Source organism: Carassius carassius, chromosome 37, assembly GCF_963082965.1.
Source record: "Carassius carassius chromosome 37, fCarCar2.1, whole genome shotgun sequence".
In the NCBI taxonomy this organism is placed as follows: domain Eukaryota; kingdom Metazoa; phylum Chordata; class Actinopteri; order Cypriniformes; family Cyprinidae; genus Carassius; species Carassius carassius.
The window spans coordinates 7,871,264-7,891,923 of NC_081791.1; the positions used below are offsets into that span (position 1 = coordinate 7,871,264).

A 20,660-nucleotide genomic window follows, 5' to 3' on the forward strand; every position below is an offset into this window, starting at 1 on the left:
TGTGATACACTACACATTGATGTGATATATTAACTTCTCAAAGTCATTACATTTCTCAGAATTTAATGTAATCAAACAATCAGACAAGTAAACACGGTCTAGATTGTGATAAAGTACTCATTGATGTGATAGAACTAACTCCTTATTAAATGGAGCAACCAACAACCAGACAAGCGGTCGAGTGTGGAAAAATACACATCAAAACTGAAAATGATGTAATACACTCGTTGCCTCGACAGCACGTGAATAGCCTAGTCACACAAACAATAATAATCCCCTTGGAGATTAAATAGCTGCTCATTAACGCTGCTCGTGTAATGTTAGGCATAACACTGTTTGTTGTATAATGGTGCTTATGCAACTTTATGTTTGTTCAACTACAAGCTCGTCGACGCCCTCCGTGTCAATCTCCTCGGAGAAAGAAAGGCAAAGCGTCAAGCCTGATGCTCGGGGGGGAAGAACCGAAGCTCGGGCTTTCGAACACAAGGAATCAGGAAGATCTGATGGATAAGGCAGGAGATAAGGACGTGCCCGTCTCCATTCCCTCCAACAGATCGATCTGCGAACCCAACGAATGGCGGTGCCGCTCCGCCTCAGCGAAAGCGGGACTGGTACCACGAGGAACGCTGGCAAAGGCTCACTTCTCGAAGAGAGCCCTCCGGGATCGAAGCACACGTGAAATCATACGCAGCGCGCTTTGATCCCGGGCAGACAACGCATAGACTGTGTGTTTCCCTGCCTCTAATGTTTAGTTTTGTTGAGCAGGGAGGAACACACAATCTGAAACGCGGTCTGGATTCACCCTTCAGATGCCTAGTCTTAGCTTTGCTCTTTGACATACTATAGCTACTTAAAGGAGCTAATAGTGACAAACGACAATAAATAAGACTGACAAGACAGAATGACAAGCACACACAGAGCGCTCGCTAAAAGACAAGAAGCTGAAGTCAGCTGCATGGCATGTGCCTTTATAGCTTCCTGGCCGCTACGTCACCCCACCCGTGATGTCACGCCCTTCCATTGGACAGATTGCACACGATATTCAGAGTTGATCTTGCCAAAGGCGTTTCCCCAAAGCGTTCGATGCAGCTTGAGTTCCTGAAGAGGAACTTAAGTTTCACAAATGGCGGAAAACAAAGATGACGACGATGATGCTATTAAGCGGTCCAACTGCAAAAAGGCGCCAACTGACAAAGGTTTAGAAGAGAAGCTCCACAGCAAGATAAACGCCAGAAGAGGTAATTTGAAGTAATTAACCACAAAATCCAAGTTCATTTAGTTGGTGGAATTTGTTGATCGCCAAGCAAAGGTGATATCAAACTCACTTTTTGGAGATCTGGATGCTTTGGCAGGTGATAAAGAAGCAGCAGTTTGTAACTGACGTCAAACAGGTTGGTGAAACTCAAAGACTTGACTGTGATAAAAACCAACAGTACATCAGTCACCAGTGCCTACACAAAACCTTGTGCATTCTGTGAGAAAGGTCATACCTTGGAGCAATGTTACCAGTTTGGTGCTAAGACATATAAAGATAAATTGGACTTTTTAGGAAATTGGATTTTGCTGTGGATGCTTAGTGAAATGGCATTTAGGCAAAGACTGTAACAAAAGAAGCACATGTCAGCTGTGCTCAAAGAAACATCCTAGCATGTTACACTTAACCAGACAAGACAAGATTCCTGAGAAATAAATAGTAAAAGTTGAAAAGACTGATGTTACCACTGTGTTCTTGCTATAGTTCCTGTCAAGATAAAGTCCAAAAAGAGTCATAAGTGTTTGGAAATGTATGCTTTTATTGACCCAGGCAGATCTGCCACCTTCTGTTTAGCAAGACAGTTGAATGTCCAGGGTAGAAAGATTGACATGATGCTAAGCACCATGAACTCAAAGAAACGAGTGGAAAGTGATGTGCTCACTGACTTGGAAGTGAGTGGATTGGAAGAAAACAACTTCATTGAACTTCCCAATGTGTTCACACAAATGTGCATACCAGTGTCAATGGAAAACATTCCACAACAACATGATGTTGACAAATGGCCGTACCTTAGTTAAGTGAAGTTGCCTCACATTGATGCTGGAGTGGAAATCCTCATAGGAAACAAGGAGTTCAAGTTTCAGGAACGTTGGAAAGTAATTCATAGTAAGCACAATGGGCTGTATGCAGTGAAAACTGCCCTTGGATGGATTTTAAATGGACCTCTTATGGAATCTGTTGAAGAAAGCATTCATGGAGATGCACAAACAAACCTTACAGTCAACAGAATCTCCATTGAGAGTGTGGAACAGATGCTGATACAACAGTACAACCACGATTTTCCTGAAAGAAATTGTGATGACAAAGCTGAATTGCTGCAAATGGATCACCAGTTTTTGTAATCTGTGTCTAATTCAGTGCAGTTTTCAGATGGTCACTATTACATTGACCTTTCTATCAAGAAAACGGTCATCCAAATGCCTAACAATCTTACTGCTGCTGTCCAGAGAGCACTAAATATCAGGAAGAAATTTCAGAAAAATTGCTCCTTTCATGCAGAATACACAAGCTTCATGACTGACATGCTAAACAAAGGCTACGCAGTCAAGGTGAATACATCACACAGTCGTCAAGATGGTCAAGTTTGGTATATACCTCATCACGGGGTATACTATCTTCAGAAAAAGAAACTGAGAGTGGTGTTTGACTGTGCTGCCAGTTTCCAAGGAATGTCTTTAAATAGTGAACTCCTACAGGGTCCAGACATGACAAATTCACTCATTGGAGTGCCCACTCACTTAAGACAAGAGTCAGTTGCCATGATTGCAGACATTAAAACTATGTACTACCAGGTGAGAGTTCCTGAAAAAGACAGTGACATGCTTCGCTTCCTATGGTGGCAAGATGGAGATGTAAATCAGAACTTGGATGAGTACAAGATGGTTGTCCATCTCTTTGGGGCTAAATCATCTCCAAGTGTATCTAATTTTGCCCTTAGGAAAACAGCAGACGACAATCGTAGCAAGTCATCATTTGAAGTAGTCAATACAGTTCTCAAGAATGTTTCAAGCTCTGCTCAAGCAGTTGCCTTGCACAATGATATCACAAAACGTTGTGCTAGTGGAGAAATTTTATCTAACAAAATGGGCAAGCAACAGTCATGCCTTGTTGGCCTCTGTTCCAGAAGGTGAAAGAATTGCAGGTGACAGAGACTTGGATTTGAGCAAAAATGAGAGCATTAAGGGTGTTATGGTGTGTCAATTCAATTGTGTTCAAATTCAGAATCAATTTGAAAGAAAAACCTGTAAACAGAAGAGGAATCCTGTCAGTCACAAGGTCCATCTATGACCCCTTGGGCTTTCTCGCACCTGTAATATTGCCATCAAAGATTCTAATGCAACAGTTATGCAGAGAAAAACTTTCATGGGATGATGACATTCCAGAACAGACTGCAGAAAAGTGGATTTCCTGGTTGACTGAATTCAGTGTACCAAGGTGTATAAAACCAGTTGACTTTGGAGTGTCCACTTCAGCGCAACTACACCACTTCTCAGATACTAGTGAGTTGGGATATGGAGTAGTCTCATACCTCAGATTGTTAAACGCTGATGGACTTGCACATTGCACCTTCATGATGGGGAAGTCTCGTGTGGCACCACTTAAGCAGACCACCATTCCGCGTATGGAAATGACTGCTGCAGTTGTTGCTGTTAAAAGAGACAAGATGCTGAAAGATGAACTGGAACTAGAAATGCATAAATCTGTATTCTGGACTGACAGCACCACTGTTTTGAGATATATTGAAAATGAAGGTCTTCGTTTCAAAACGTTTGTTGCCAACAGAGTTGTCATTATACAAGAGTCAACTAGACCACAACAGTGGAGGTACATCAATACCTCAATGAATCCTGCTGATTGTGCATCCAGGGGACTTACTTGTGAAAGGTTCATGAAAAATGTGAGTTGGATTAATGGTCCTTCTTTTCTCAAAGAACCAGAAAGCAACTGGCCTGAGACTAATCATGACCTATAAACAAATGTGGATGACAGTGAGGTTAAACACTTAGTAAATCTTCTGTATGCAGTGGATGACACGGATGCTGTGAACAAACTGATCAATTATTACTTTGATTGGTACAAATTAAAGAGAGCCGTGGCATGGAAAACAAATTCCACAACAGAAAACTGCAAAGCTCTAACAATGCAGGACTTAACAAGGGCTGAAAATGAGATCATCAAGTTCACTCAAAGTCAGAGATTCAAAGAAGAAATGTCCATGTTGGAAAAAGGTAATCCATCTGTGAAAAAGAACAGTTGCCTTTCTAAAATGGATCTGACACTTCAGGATGGATTGCTATTGTCGTCTTGGTATATCTACAATGTCATAGCAAGCAAAGCATCACATCATTATACCCAAAGACTCACATGTTACTTTAATCTTAAGAGATATTCATGAGAGAATTGGACATTGCGGAAGAAAATATATGTTGTCAAAGTTACAACAAAAATTCTGGCTTCCTTCTGCAAACTCCATCGTTAGGAAGTTTCTTTCCAGATGTGTGACATGTAGAATGATCAGAGCAAAGGCTGCAGAGCAGAAAATGTCAGAGCTGCCACTAGACAGAATAGGGTTTTACTACTTTGGACTGTTTGAGGTCAGACAAGGGAGAATTATATGTTAAAAGATATGGGGTATTGTTGCCTGACAACAAGAGCTGTGCATATTGAAGTTGCACATGCACTGGACACCGACTCATGTTTAAATGCCATCCGTCACTTCGTGTGCAGGAGGCGACAAGTGTCAATTATGAGAAGTGACAACGGTACTAATTTCATAGGTGCAGAGGTTGAAGTGCTCAAAGCCATTCAACAGTGGAACCAATCAAAAATTGAAAGTACTCTCTTGCAAAAAGGAATTCAGTGGATGTTCAACCCACCTTCTGGATCCCATTTCGGTGGAGTGTGGGAAAGACAGATAAGGACGGTTAGAAAAATCCTGAGATCTGTGCTGAAAGAACAAACACTTAATGATGACAGCTTGCATATGAAGAGTTTGGTTCCAAAACGCGATAAACGCCAATTTTGAAAAAAACGAGTTACCGCCAAAACAAGCTCCTCATTGACTCTCTATTCAAAGTTCGATAATCAGTTTTTAACAAAACGCGATATCCGCCGTGTTTCGCTGCCCTGTTTCTTCCCTTTTTTCTCAAACAGAGACAAACGCCAGTCCTGTTTTTCCGCAAAGCCCTACAGTTCCATTCGACCAATCACCGCGCACCATTTCATGACGCAAACTGTCATGGCGGCACCCTGTCAGTAGATGCCGGTAAACACTCGCCTCAGACTTTTAAGTTTTTATATAGGCTACTAAAATGAATAACTTTGATGGTATTGAGGAGCCAGTGGTCGTGTCGTCTGTGGGAAAGAAGCCGTCAAAAGACAACCACGAAAGGGAAGTCAGAAAGAGAGTCAGAAACTTCACTTGTTCTCACAGTGAATCAAAAAACTTTTGTCATGCCGACAAACTGACAGCTGACGATCTTGTAAAAAACTTCGACACTCTTTACTGTCATACCACGAAGGCCGAACAAGACCAAGCAATTTTACGCCTGATAACAGTAAAACGAGTAGAGCGAAGACGATTTCCTTAGGTGGCAATTGAAGATGCACAGAAGGAGAGGGAGGTCACGAACGAGTACTACTTGCTCTCCAAGGATCATCCCACGAAGGTTCCTGTCTGCAAGGCAACTTTCTGTGCAGCGCTGGGTGAGTTTAGTTGTCCATAATAAATAGATAAATAGATAGATAGATAGATAGATAGATAAATAAATAAATAGATAAATAGATAGATAGATAGATAGATAGATAGATAGATAGATAGATAGATAGATAGATAGATAGATAGATAGATAGATAGATAGATAGATAGATAGATAGATAGATAGATAGATAGATAGATAGATAGATAGATAAATAAATAAATAAATAACATGCACTACAACATGATTAATGTATTTCATATATCTGTGTTCCACTATAAGAAATTTGTTCATTTGTTGTTATGTAAATCGACTGTCATGGTTGCTTATAGCCTAGTTATGTTGCACAATCTCACACAGATGTATTGTTTATTTAAAGTTATATTTTGCACAGAAATATTGTTATTTTTTTAATGACACAGAAATATTGTTTTTATGAACATGTTTTTATGAAGCATTGTGATGGATGTATTTTTTAGAAATCTGTTGTCCAAGTTTGGGACTTGTATAGATAACTTACTATTTAATACTATTTAACTTAATAATTGTACAGTTTCGTACATTGTTTTGAAAATTTAATGAATGTAGTGTACAGAATAACAAGATGAATGCAACAGAAACAAAATTTTGCTCTAATGTTACGTATGAGTTCAGGATGAATTTGAAATGTTGCTATTAACAGCATTAATATCAGACTGAAATTAATGCAATCTGAAAAAGGCAGCGAGATGAATGTACTTTTAAAAATTGGTTTAATGGTTTAATATAAGTGATGTTGTTCAAGTTTTGGGGTTTGTCATATGTATAGACAACCTTTCCTTGTTATTTTTTGTTATGTCTTTGCTCAATTTCATACAGAAAGTGAGTTTTTGTTGATGAAATGGATTTGTAGCATTTTGGGGAAAAACGTGTTATGGATATATTGCATTTTGGAGAAGAAAAAAATTCTTTGTTTAATAAATGTTTAAAATCAAAATATGGATTTGATTTTTTTATGTTTATGTTTTTTTTTATGATATGTTACAGTTTGAAACAGAAAATAACAATTTTCATACAAACAGTCTTTTGGGAAAGAAAATGCCTTTTTTCTCAATTTAACAATTTTGGATTTATAGCGTTTTGGAACCAAACTCTTCATATATTCCTGTGCGTAGTGAAAGATATAATAAACGACAGACCACTTACCATTACAACAGATGATCCCACAGATCTGGAACCCTTTACACCTAATCACCTTTTATTAATGAAAAGGCAACCAGCCTTATCTCCTGGACTTTCCAAAATGGAAGACATGTATGCACGTCACAAATGGAAACAAAGTTCAGTATCTTGCTGACCTATTCTGGAAGCAGTGAGTGAGTGAATATTTACCTTTGCTCCAGGAGCGTCAAAAATTGACTTAAGTAAAAAAAAAACTTTCAGTTGGAGATGTTGCCCTCATAATAGACGACTCGTCTCCAAGAAATTAATGGGTCTTTGGAAGAATCATGAAAACGTTTCCAGATAAAAAAGGACTGGTAAGATGTATCTTGGTTAAAGCTAAGACCAATACCTTGGAAAGGCCTGTTGACAAGTTGCCTTATCTGTGAAATGGACTGTTAACTATTAACATGTTAATAAACAGAAGAAACAGCCGAGCAACAGAGAAGGACAGCAACTTTTGAGTGTTTTGTCTTGTTTTCTCATTAGACTACTGTGATCGTCATTGCAAGGAAAATTTTTGGGTTAAATTGTGTGCGTCTTACCCTGGTAAATACGTGCTGAAAGTGGCACTTAGTTTTGCATTTGCCTATCGCGGGACTGCCCAGTTTCGATCTGCTAAATAGTGAGGCGTGGCCAGCTGACTTCAATCACAGGTAATCAGGCAAATACAAAAGCAGTAGGTTTCACCGCGGCAGCCCTCGTGTGAATCCTCCTCGTGTGAAGACTGACGAGTGTAAAGACAATCGACTCCACCGACAGGGCACTTGAGTATTGCTTTTCTCCTCTTTCTTTACTTTTTTATAGCTTGTTCTCAAATATTTCTTACACTTGTAGTCACTATGTGCTTTCAGATCTCTACTATCACTACTGACACTCAAAGAGCACGCTACGTACATCGCAGGAAGGCCTGTCTGAAAAACCTACAGCCTGTCCCTCTGACTTCTACTACTACGCTCTATATTCCAGTTGGTCTCTAGAACTGCCATTCTGCAGTTAACAAAGCAGACTTCATTTCTTCTATTGCTACTCATTCCGGTCTCAACCTCATGGCACTGACTGAGACTTGGATCAAACCTGAAGACACTGCCACTCCCGCAGCCCTCTCTACTAATTTCACTTGTTCCCACACTCCTCATACCACTGGAAGGGGTGGAGGTACTGGTCTCCTTATATCAAATGAATGGAAATTTGATTTTCAGCCATCACCTACAGGTAACGGTTCATTTGAATCACATGCCATTACTGTAACCCACCATGTTAAAATCCACTTTGTGGTCATTTATCATCCCCCAGGTCAATTGGGAAACTTCTTGGAGGAGTTGGATGTAATGCTATCAAACTTTCCTGAAGATGGTACTCCTCTGGTACTGCTTGGTGACTTCAACATCCATCTAGATAAACCCCAGGCTGCTGACTTCAAAACTCTGCTCACCTCATTTGATCTCAAGCGAGTGTCTACTACAGCGACTCACAAATCAGGCAACCAACTGGACCTCATCTACACGCGCTGTTGCTCTGGGGACAACTCTTGTGTTGCTCCACTGCACACCTCAGACAACTTCCTCATTACTGCTAACCTAGCACTTACTCCTGAAGCGGCACACACTCCAACGCAGGTCACCTTTCGACGGAACCTACGCTCAATCTCTCCATCTTGCCTATCTTCTCAGGGCTGCAGAGAGGAAATAGCAGAAATCAAGAAACTCTACCAACCTCAGTGTGTATCAGTCTCTCCTCTCTTCCTTCTCTGCAAATGTCTTCACGGCTAAAACATCCTACTACCACAACAAAATTAACAGCTGTTGTGACACTGGGACACACTTCAAGACTTTCTCTTCTACTGAGGACAACTTAACAATGACCGACGCACACTCTTTCTCCTCCTTCTCCCCACTCTCCGAGATGGACGTTTTCAAACTTCTGTCCAATCATCCTACTACTTGTCCACTTGATCCGATCCCCACTCACCTCCTTCAAGCGATCTCTTCTTCAGTCATACCTTCGCTTACTCACATTATCAACTCCTCTCTTCACTCTGGAACATTTGCCTCAGCATTCAAGCAGGCTTGGGTAAGCCCACTGCTCAAGAAACCATCTCTAAATCCAGCGCTTCTTGAAAACTACAGACCGGTATCCCTTCTTCCTTTCATTGCAAAGACACTTGAGCAAGCTGTGTTCAACCAGCTTTCTATGTTCCTTGTACAGAACAACCTCTTGGACAGCAACCAATCTGGCTTCAAAAGTGGCCACTCAACTGAAACTGCTCTGCTCTCGGTTACTGAAGCCCTGCGACTAGCAAGAGTAGCTTCAAAATCCTCAGTACTCATCTTACTGGACCTGTCTGCTGCTTTTGACACCGTTAATCACCAGATTCTCCTGTACACCCTCAGAAAGATGGGCATCTCTGGAACCGCACTCCTGTGGGTTAAGTCCTACCTCTCTGACAGATCCTTCAGTGTGTCTTGGAGGGGTGATGTTTCTAAGTCACAACACCTTGCTACTGGGGTTCCTCAAGGCTCAGTACTTGGACCACTTATCTTCTCCATCTACATGACGTCATTAGGATCTGTCATTCAGAAGCATGGCTTTTCTTACCAAAAGCTCTACTTCTCATTCCAACCAGATGACCCGACGGTAGCTGCTCACATTTCAGCCTGTCTGAGTGACATTTCTAGCTGGATGAATGACCATCACCTTCAGCTTAACCTTACGAAGACAGAACTCCTGGTGATTCACGTTACTCCTCTCCTCATCAGGTTACACTGGCTACCAGTAGCCACTCGCATTAAATTCAAAGTACTGATGCTTGCCTACAAGAGGACCACTGGCACGGCACCAACATACATACCTAAACTCACTGGTTAAATCTTATGTGCCCTCCAGAAGTTTGCGCTCTGCAAGTGAACGACGCCTTGTGGTGCCATCCCAAAGAAGTTCAAAATCACTCTCACGGACCTTTTCCTGGACTGTGCCCAGCTGGTGGAATGACCTCCCAATCTCAATTTTCAAGAAACATCTAAAGACTCATCTTTTTCGATAGCACTTAACCAACTAATACTAGCACTTTTCCTTTTCTTGTCTTTTCATTTATAAAAAAAAAACAAAAACCTGGCTATGCGTTTTATACTAGACTAACTGAGACTTGTCATGGCAATTGTATACTGTTGTTGTTCTCTTGTTGACCTGACTGTTTCTATTGTTCTCATTTGTAAGTTACAAAAACTATGGATATTCCAGGAAATAGATAATAGACACTTATTGTCTTTAAGGTAATGCATGATATAAGTATTATTTCAGCATGGCTCTTTTGTTTTTGTTAAAAAGGTCATTGTTAATCTGCTTGCCTGTCAGTTAGGGCCCGGTATGTAAGAGCCATATTTCATATTTCAGAATTTATATTTTTACATTTTTATTATGTAAATTTGGTACAATAATTGTTTTTGTTAAAAAGTTATTTACTGTTGAATATATTTATTTGGTTTATATTTGTTCTTACTGTGCATGTTCAGTGACGTCATTTTTTTGTAGTTCTTGTGAAAAGATATTGATGCAGATGCAGTAAGTTCAGACGAATGGAAGAACACAAAGCATTTGATCGTTTTTTATTTCATATAGCATAAATTGGCTCACAAGTATCTCTGCAAATAAGTTGTTGAGAAGATATCACTGAACAAGAAGATTATGTTGTATTTGAGAAATGTGATTTTTTTTTATTGACTTGGAAGTATAAACAACAATGAAGGAAACTTCGAGACTTCGCATGATGAATACAAGATAAGAAGATTTGCGTCAAAACTTGTGAAATAATTACAAAGATACTCACATGTCCCTTACAGTTGTTGTTGTGTAGTTTTGAGATTGTGTTGATAGTTGAGAAAAATGGTAAATTATTTAATGACTCATGTGTTCTCTGAACATTCAAACTTAAAATGGTCTTGCTTTTTCTTGGTTATGTGAATGTTAGAGAAAAAGGGAATGTTCCACCTGATGTTCCATCTGATTAAAAAATTATAGGAATCAAATTTTTGAATGAACCATCTGAAACTAGTAAGTAGTGCACTTTAAAAATGCTGGGTGGCTTCAAACCCAACTTTGGGTCAAATATGGACTAAACCAGCTGTTGGGTTAAAATTGTATATAATTTTTTTTAACCCCAAAGTTTTTTAACACAAAAAACATGTTTTGGTGTTTTTAAAATAAATAAGATGCCAAACTGAAATATTTCATAAAAATGTTGGATTATTGATGTAATGTATAATGTTTTTGTGCTAACATTTTGAGAACAATATTAACGTTCACAAAGAAGATTCTATTAACATTAGTTTGTAAATTTGTCCTGAGAGTCCTGATATCTGTTTAGCTGGGACCTTCATTTTTGAATATTATAAATATGAATCCTGTCCCATTTGCCCTTATTAATTATACATGTAGTACGAATAAAATAAAAAATTAATATGATAAGAATCTGCTCTCTCGTATCTCTGAAAACTACACCTGCAGCTCTTGTTTTTGTCTCTTAACATCACTAATCAGCAGCAGGTGCCAGAAAACACAACTGCCAGATATTTTTTTGAGCCAGGGGTTTTTCCAAACGAGCTTGTCTGGTTTACAGCTCCCCCTTGTAGAACCAGTTGCATCATTGTTGGTATTATTGTTTACATCTTTGTTCATCGTTAACAAGGTGGCAAGGGTTAAAAAGGCATCTGTTTGTACGTCCAATTCAATACATCGACATTCCAAAAATCCAGTTTCACAAGTCAGCGGTTACTAGGAGTCAAAACAAACAAAAAAAACTTGGCAAACACATTACAGCAATTATGCATAAATGACGCAATCCATGCATTGCTTATAACCAGAGGCTATGCATCTGATGACAGCTACTGTATCAGAGTCTTCAAGTCTGCATAATAAATGTCACTTTGGATAACAAAAATGAAACTGAACTTTCTGGCAGGCAAAATCTGGAAATTCAGACAGTAAATTCCTACTTAGAGTTCACATTATGTCAGATATTATTTATCCCTTGAACTGATTCAGAACAAATATGTCCACAAATGAGTGAATTTTCACTGGATGAATGTTGGTTCTCACTGAAAGGGGTTTCAGATACCTGTTTACAGAGTAAACACTCACTCGAGACAGTTCGATAACTCATTGGAGGTTAGGCTGAAGTGAGCGGTGAGTTCATAAAAACCACCATATTCCATATGGTGGACTTTATTTGACAAGGCAAAGCCAGAGAGCCAGATGTATTTTTTTCAGCTGTCTCTGAAGCCTGTGATTTCATTACTAATCACTTCTCACGACTAACAGTTCAAGACCTTGTCATTGTATTGTCTGTTTATAATACCCAGCTCAGAAATTTCCTTTCCATTAGCATATTAGCAAATGCCAGTTAGAATGAGGATGACCTTTTCCCTCACTGAAGTGAAGCGTCTATAAACGGGATTTGTTTATGTCCTCTCAAATGAGGATCTTTTGTTTTATTTGAAGAGCAATGACAATGTAAGTGCAGAAACATTTGAAAACAGTTTTCATTTCAAAACACACTATTTTCAAGTGTTTTCTAGGAGTTTCTCATTTACACTGAGAAGTCAGTAAACATTCACCTTATGTAAAACCTCATTAAAACTGGTGGATTTTAATGAGATGGAGACAGAAAAGATGTAATGAAGTTCTTACACTATTCGTCTGGCAAGATCATTTTTTTAGCAAAATATCTCACCATTCACTGATGCAGCCACATCATGCTCCAATATCATTATAATTTTGAAAAAATATATATATATATTTTTACAGGACAAAACGCCATCAAAGGACCAGCTTAAACCAGCATCCCAGCTTCAAAACATACCTACTGTAACCAGCATATGCTGTTTTTTTAACAAGAACGATTTTGAAGTGTACTTTTGTAAATGACAATCATATGCCAGTCTTTGCTTATACTTCTTAATTTATTTACACCAATCATGTTATCATTTAATCACCTTCATGTCAGTCCTTTCATCTGAGAAGGTATTTAGTTAGTTTTTTTTTTTTCATACAATAAAAAGTCACAGTTTTAGTCCCTAAATAGGTCTGTGATATGGTGATCAGACATTTAATGTGATAGATGTTTATATTTGTAACATTCTGGACCTACGATAGGGATTTTATACTGAAATGCATACTTTGTATAAAAGATATTTTAAACACCGTATGTTGGTATAAATTAATGAATTTAGGATGATTCAGTTACGATAATATTTGACTTAAATTGTTAAAATAGAATTTAAAACATGATGCTGCCATTTTATGTTACCATTATTTTTTGCAATGCAATATATGATTATTTTCTGCTGTTATTGACTTCTGTTTGCAATAAATCTCATATTCATTTAATCCTTCAGTTGTTCCTGGACTTTAAATTTGCTGTGGCCTTGAAATTGTTTTCTTTTTGACATTTATTACCTTATTGCTTAGTTACAGGTTAGACTAACAATTGACTGTCAAGTTTTACAGGCATTTTAATTTATTTTCCACACTAAGAAATGTTTTTAAATCATACAGTTTGACAGTTTTGTTTACGAAGGGTTTGGTGGCCAAGAATAATTTTATTGCTGACAAAATCACTTTTGGAAACAGTAATGAGGGACTCAAGCCATATCACCCAAAAAAAAACCTTGTCTGATAAAAGTGAATCAGACCGGATTTATCAGAAAGTGGTTTGTAAGTGTGAGTTTGCAACAGGCCTAAAGCTGTTCCTCATTTCACTTTCCAATCCTCTTCTGTGTTCCTCTAGAGTCTGAGGTGTAGATTCCTGCTATGCTATGTTTTGGATAGGTACTTCCCCGTTTCTAACCAATGCAGTAACGCTCTTTATGTCACAAAAGTGCTAATCCACCACCGGCCATTCGACTGTCTCATGTGCGCAGCATGCAGTTTTTCATGTTTTATCATAAAATATGTAATCGTTGTTGCCAAAGAACATCATCTTCCAGTCAAAAGGATGTTATCATGAGATTTAATTATAGTAATAACACAACATTTATTTGTTTTTTCACTCATGTTGTTGAAAAAGCATCATAAAAATAGTACTATGTAAGTCTTATCATTTTGAGGTTCAATTCTTTTAGTTCAATTCTCTTCTTTTATTGCACTGGAAAGTATGTCAAGTCAAACAAGTCTCTATTGAAAACTATTTACTAGAAGTGCAACAGAACCTTTGTGCTCCGGAAGGATATTACACAAAATAAAATCCAAATAAAAAGTGGGGAAAAAAAGGAAATATGTTTTAAATTGTTTTACTGACCACAGAACAGAAAGATGATGATTCACATGCATCAACAAAGCTGTCCGTGGGATTTTATTTTCACACAAATTAACATGATGAAAATGCATGTAATATCTCTCACAATAGTTTTCAAGTAGTTAATCCAGAATCATGTCAACAACAGCGTTTCATTTCAAGCTAGATTTCTGACAGGGAAAAAAAGTTAATCGGGATCTGTGTAATACATGAATTACCTCAATAATCGCTGTGACAGTTATGAGTAAAATCCCAGTTCTTAGGACACAAAGTACCAACGCAGACCACATGCCCAGAAGGCTTTGTCACAGACAGAGCAAAGGGGAGTGACCGTAAGACTCGCCCAAACCGTTAAACCCAGATGAATGTTTGATTAATAGAGATTTGCATTTGGATGATGGAAGGGTGGCTCAACGTTATGAGTATTCCAGGAGGAGGCGGGCAAAAGCAGAGAGACAGTTGGGAGGATATAAAAGGATCAGATGAGACAACAGGTGCACTTTACAGGTGATGTACAACTCCAACCTCACATCCAGTCACGGTATTTTCCACTTTTCTGTTGTGATAAACTAAGTCGTCGTGTTCACTGGAAGTGCACTGAGGTAACTAAACATCAATAAATCTACAATATCATTCAAACTTCTGCTGTGTTAGCAATTATTTGCACTTTTTGTTAAAACTATTTGTTTTACAGGAGTGTTTGTCTGTTTCTCTTTACTCTTTAAGTTTCATTGCATGAGCTGCGAATTATGTTTCAGAAAAACGTGATGTGATCAAACTGCATTCTAACAGCATTCCGTTCCGTCATGTAGAGTCACATTTAGGTGTTTGTGCTCATCTGCTGTTTTTACTTATTTGACTGATTTTTTTTTTCTGTTTTCAGATGTTGGCAACTCTTGAAAACGTGAGTATTGTTCATTTATTTAGATTGACTAAAGGGAAAACAATTGGGAAAGCGTTGGGAAAAATGCATGACCAATTGACAGATGATTTATTTTGTGTGTGTGTGTATATATATATATATATATATATATATATATATATATAAGCAGCTTTGTGATATATTTAAGCATCACACAAGTAAAATATATCATATATCATACTCTTGGCCAATCATATTAGTAGATTTCCAATTGTTGTATAACTTTTTATATTAAGTGTGTTGGAAACGCTATTACCTTAATAGTCATTATGTCCATATAATATCATATTTGATCAATAAATGTGCAGATTTCACTGTAAAGTTTTGGCGTTAATGTAAAGTGGTGAAAAAAGTGACTCTTAAGACACTTTAATGTTTTCGAAGAACATTGTTTTGTATGGAAATTATATGCTGGTGTTGAAATAAAATAAATGGTACTTAATGATGCCTAGACATTTTGTTGTTTAATGCAATAAAATAAGTGTTGAAGTATGCCTTTAAAATACTGTCAAAATACTTTATATGTAGTGTACACAATAAATTCAAAAGAGAGGCAAAATAGTACCACTAAATATACACACACTATGCAAATATTTCTGTTGGTGTAAATAAAAACCAAATTTTACTGAGGGCAGGAAGAATATACTAGTCAGGCGTATTTGTTGCAACTTCCTTCCAATATTCCTGTTAAACAGCTGTCATTCATGAGTGGTTACATTATGATATTTTAAGTAATATATTATATTTAGATTTAATTGAGTGTGAATCTAGGAAGAAGGAAAGAAAATGCTTGTGTCTTGTACATTGTGTAATGTCTATTTGATTCAGTGTTTGCTAACATGCATTGACTTACCTACAGATTCAATACTTTCAAGATCTGGGCCCTAAAGAGCCGTCGTCTGGGAACCTTGACCTGGACATGATAGAGGAGTACCTGCAGGAGCACTCGGTGGAGGTGATGTCAGCACCACGTGTGCAGAGGAGAGATCAAGAGGAGCACGGTATGGCGGGTGTGCGATTGATAATCAACTACTACACACTAGAACTAAAACACTGGAACAGACCACTGAGGGAAGGGTCACTTCTCCTTTTGTTAATTGAGTACAAGTGCCTTTTCAGTTTTGTAAGGTCAGAAATGTTCCTCTTTGACAAAGCTTCTTTATTTGTGTCTCAAGATGTGGAATCCATGTCATGGGTCATAAAAGTTTAGTTTAGTGAGGAGAAACAGTATGGAAATTTAGTACTAAAAAGTACTTACCTGTGACGTGTGTAATCAGAAAAAAAAAATCACAGGTTTACCTTCTGCACAACTGTCATTGGTCAGTCAAACTGATATCCCCGCCCCCAAACTCACACTATTGGTTAAGCTGTTACTATGTCAGACTGGTCGGATGCTTAGACAAACAGCAATGTTTTGAAAGTGCCTGCCTCAGAAAAACTGTATTTAGACTTTTCAGGAGAATCAAACTAAACATGGTATGCCGATTAAGCTGCATAGGAGAATGTATTTTAGCTTTAAAAACAATTATAGTATAACCATAAATATCTTCTTACAGCCTGCATGTGTTGTTGATTCTAGGGAGCAGCATATGTGATAATAATAAGTGATGTGTTACATAGAGAACAGCTGGTCTGGACATTATACATATGAATGGCATTATGGTGGAGTACCAGGAACAGATGAGACGCATGAACAACAACAGCCTCAGCAGCAGCAGACATGGCTCTGTCAGTCCAGTCACAATGAGTGGGTAGGTCTCACCAGACACTGTAATATCACAGTCAAGACTGTATGCAGTTTTTTTAAGCGAAGATTGACCTGTTGGTTGTCATTAATAATAGTCTATGTTTTAGGGACACTTCCAGTATGACAGAAACCAGTACAGTGACTCAGATTCGCTGTCCACCAGTTCTGGTTGCCAAGAATTCCCACCATCACCAACCTCTGACATGAAGGGTCAGATTGCGTATGACTCCCTGGCTCTAGCGCCGCTCTCAGGTAAGACAGAGAATTGGTAGGCCATTGTTCCACCTATTTCTTTTTGGCTTTGGGAAAGTAATTTCATATTAGTGAATCTGTATATTTGGATAATTAGTTTAAAATGCACTTCTCGTCATTTACTTAGCCTCATGTGATTTCAAACCTGCGTGACTTTCTATCTTTTGTAGAACACAAAAAGGAGATTTTGGAGAATGTTTGAACTGTTAATTCATTGAAAGTCAATGGAGTCCAAAACAACACATGTTCAACTAAAATGGAGAAAAATGTTATGCTAGTCCAAATAAAGATAAGAAAAAAAAATAGATTATTAACTTGTAAGTATAGTCTAAGCAGTTCATGCAACTAGTCACAGAATATAATTGTGATAGATTTTAGGGTTATTTAGTATCAAATGTTGTATTGTTGTAGTTTCAATCCCAAACAGAGTTGCCCTTACAGTCAAGTGATTCACATAGACTTTGGTTCAACTGATCGAACAATGTCCAGTTTGGAATTTGTTGGACATTGGCTGTCACTATATAGGCTAATTTTTTATCTGTCATTTGAAAGGTCATGATATATTTTGATAACAGAATGCATTCATTGTGCACAGAGATCACTGAATAGATACCAAATATTCTGTTGTCACTAAAATACATTTGACATTTACAACGTCATTTCTCAGGTAAAAGGAAAGAGCGGCTGTTTCAGTTCTTATATGAGATGCTACAGACACCAGACATGCGGAGCTGCATTTGGTGGGTTCAGTCTAACAATGGAACGTTCCAGTTCTCGTCCCAGAACAAGGAAAGGCTGGCTGAGATGTGGGGCAGACGCAAGGGCAACCGGAAAACCATGACATACCAGAAAATGGCCCGCGCCCTACGAAACTATTCGCGAACAGGAGAGATCTGCAAAGTGAAGCGTAAACTCACCTATCAGTTCACAGAGAGAACACTGAGAGGCCTTCAGAACAACTCACAAAGATTCATGGGTAGTTAATGTGGCTCATCCACCAAGAATCTCTCCTAACTGGAAAAGTGTAAACAAATACTGAGTATTTTACAGAAAATGGTAATGTTCATAATATAATGTGGGCATAATACAAAGATTTTCTAATATCATTTGGCTTAATTGAGGCTCAATTGAACTTGGGAATTGTATGTACAATAACATGGAATAACATGAAATTCTAAGAAGTTGAAGGTGATCTTTGAATTATATAAATCTGAGGATTGTTAACATTACACTACGTTATATGTAGTTATGAATCCGTTTTGCTTGTTGCCAATTTTTGTGCTCATTTCAATGACTTTGTAACAACATTAAAATGACATCTGTTGTGCCTGAATAAATTAATTTAACATGTAAAGTTGTGTTTTTGACAATAACAAGGAACCCAGCCAAATGACATTGTAATCATGTTTAGCCAGTTTTATTCAAGTCAAATCTAATACTTGATATGACTGAATCAACCATACTACATATCTAGTTTAGTTTTGAAACTCTTTACATGCAATCTGCTAGCAATCCCATCATTTACTACATGGCACAAGCTGATTGGCCTCTGCTGATTCTGCAGCTCAACATTTAAATAGCTTGGTTCATTGTTTGATTTCCTGTAAGTTGGTGCTGCATGAAAAGCTTTAGAGTTTCTCTGAAACCCTCCACCTCCCCCAGCACCGCCTGTCTAGATCTGCTACAGGACTTATGAATGACTTCATTTAGCAGCAAAACACCAAAAACTGATATTTCTCAAAACAAATATGATTGGAAGGCACTGTTTATATCAGTTGCAAATAACATTGCACTTCGATTAATACTATGAGCGATTAGTATTTAAGAGAGTATTATGATAGAATATTATAGTAAAACAATACTTTATACCCAAACAACATGGTGTTATCATAGTATATATTAAAACAAAATAAGCCTGTATTTTTGTTTTTTTTAGTGGCAATAACATGTAAATATGAATTATAACATTTCAAAAGCATCAACATAAAATAAATTCATAAATTCATAAAATATAAATTCCCTGGAATAAGAATTCTTGAATGTTGTTGATGTAGCCACATGTAAACTATGGGGTTTGGTTTTGCATCTGTATTTTATACAGCCTGCTGAATTATCATACTGATAAACCTCATCACAAGGAGCTCACACAGATCACAGTATCACTGACAAACCCTGTGCCCCATCTGATGTGGCAGTTTACCACAAGCCTACCATGTACATATTCACACACATATGGTCAAATATGCAAAGCATGTGTACACTCTGGAAAACCGCCACTACAACAGAACTGTTAATGATTGAAGAAAAGGGAAAGATGGTGTTTGTATCACACGTCAGTGGCTTGCTGTTAAAACCACACAAAATATTTAGTATAGTAATTAGATCTTAGAATATAAAATTATACACACAATTTAGTCTGAAGCACATGTTGCCAAATTCCAGGTTGCAGTAGTGTTGTGTAAAATCAATACAAGATTTGCAATCATAGTGAAGTACTAAATATGCCCTTTAGTCAGAACCTAAACTTAACATTTGGAAATTATACTGATGAAAGGGAATTTGCCATTTTATTATTTATTTTTTTTACTGGAATTTATTTTCTACTGGAATTTATTTTTATAATTGCATTATTGCATATTCCTTGAAAAACTGAATAGGTCATAGAGCAGTTCATATACATGTAGATAGTCTGATAATACATTTTCCAGTTAAAAGAATTGTTTTCTTTCAGATGTTTTGTTTATGGTTTATATTTTATTTGTTTTGGGGGGTTACCTATTTCTGAAATAACTACTGAAAAGGTTTGTCATTGTTCTGTAAATAGACACCAAATACCTACTGCAACTCTGCAGTGCTCTAACATGTAGAACATACATCAGAGGAATGATGTTATTTCAGTATTATATTCATATATCATCATTCATCAAATTATCAACATTAACAGATGAAACATTAACAGAAAATAAAACTTCTTTTTAACATAAGACAAAATCTCAAAAATTGTGTGAAAATTAAGAAAGCATACAGTATAAAGCATTTACATATATATATATTGCCTTTGGCTGATGAATACACAAACACAGCACTGTTGTCCATAGGTAAACAAACCGTGCATTTCTTTAAAATGTGCATGATGCATTTATAAACACTGACCAGCAGATGGAGGGAGAGATGACTTGATAATGGAGAATGAATAACCCTCCTCATCCTCTGCTGAGACTGGTGAGGAGGAGACATGATGAATGGAGGGAGAAGAACAAGAGGAAGACAAAACAGATTTGGGATGTGTCTCTCTTTCCACAAAGAGCTGAAAAATATTGCTCAGGCTGAGTACAGTAGGTGTACTCAGCAACTGATGACACTGATTCTCTAGTGAGTTTTTAATAAAATAAATATTATTTCTAACAGTATTAAATACATTTTTATTAAATGTCAACTACAGTTCTCTTTTATTTAATCCCATTTGCTGGTTTTACATACTTGAAGAACTATATGATGGAGGTTTTGGCTTTGTG

General features: G+C 37.5%; 1 protein-coding gene across 1 annotated transcript; it reads left to right on the forward strand.

Annotated features, from left to right (window-relative positions):
• Positions 1-1,123: 1,123 nt before the first annotated feature.
• Positions 1,124-18,479, forward strand: LOC132118661 (transcription factor PU.1-like). The gene is made up of 7 exons (XM_059528631.1): positions 1,124-1,238; positions 14,732-14,826; positions 15,108-15,128; positions 16,006-16,156; positions 16,767-16,897; positions 17,001-17,145; positions 17,813-18,479. Exons 1-7 carry the CDS (start codon positions 1,124-1,126, stop codon positions 18,127-18,129), a joined length of 975 nt encoding a protein of 324 aa, XP_059384614.1. The 3' UTR covers positions 18,130-18,479.
• The last annotated feature ends 2,181 nt before the right edge of the window (positions 18,480-20,660 follow it).

Coding starts and splice junctions, on each gene's coding strand:
- LOC132118661 (XM_059528631.1), top strand. CDS start 1,124: ATGGCGGAAAACAAAGATGACGACGATGATGCTATTAAGCGGTCCAAC. Junction 1,239..14,731: donor CAAGATAAACGCCAGAAGAG/GTAATTTGAAGT, acceptor TGCACTTTACAG/GTGATGTACAACTCCAACCT. Junction 17,146..17,812: donor GGCTCTAGCGCCGCTCTCAG/GTAAGACAGAGA, acceptor GTCATTTCTCAG/GTAAAAGGAAAGAGCGGCTG.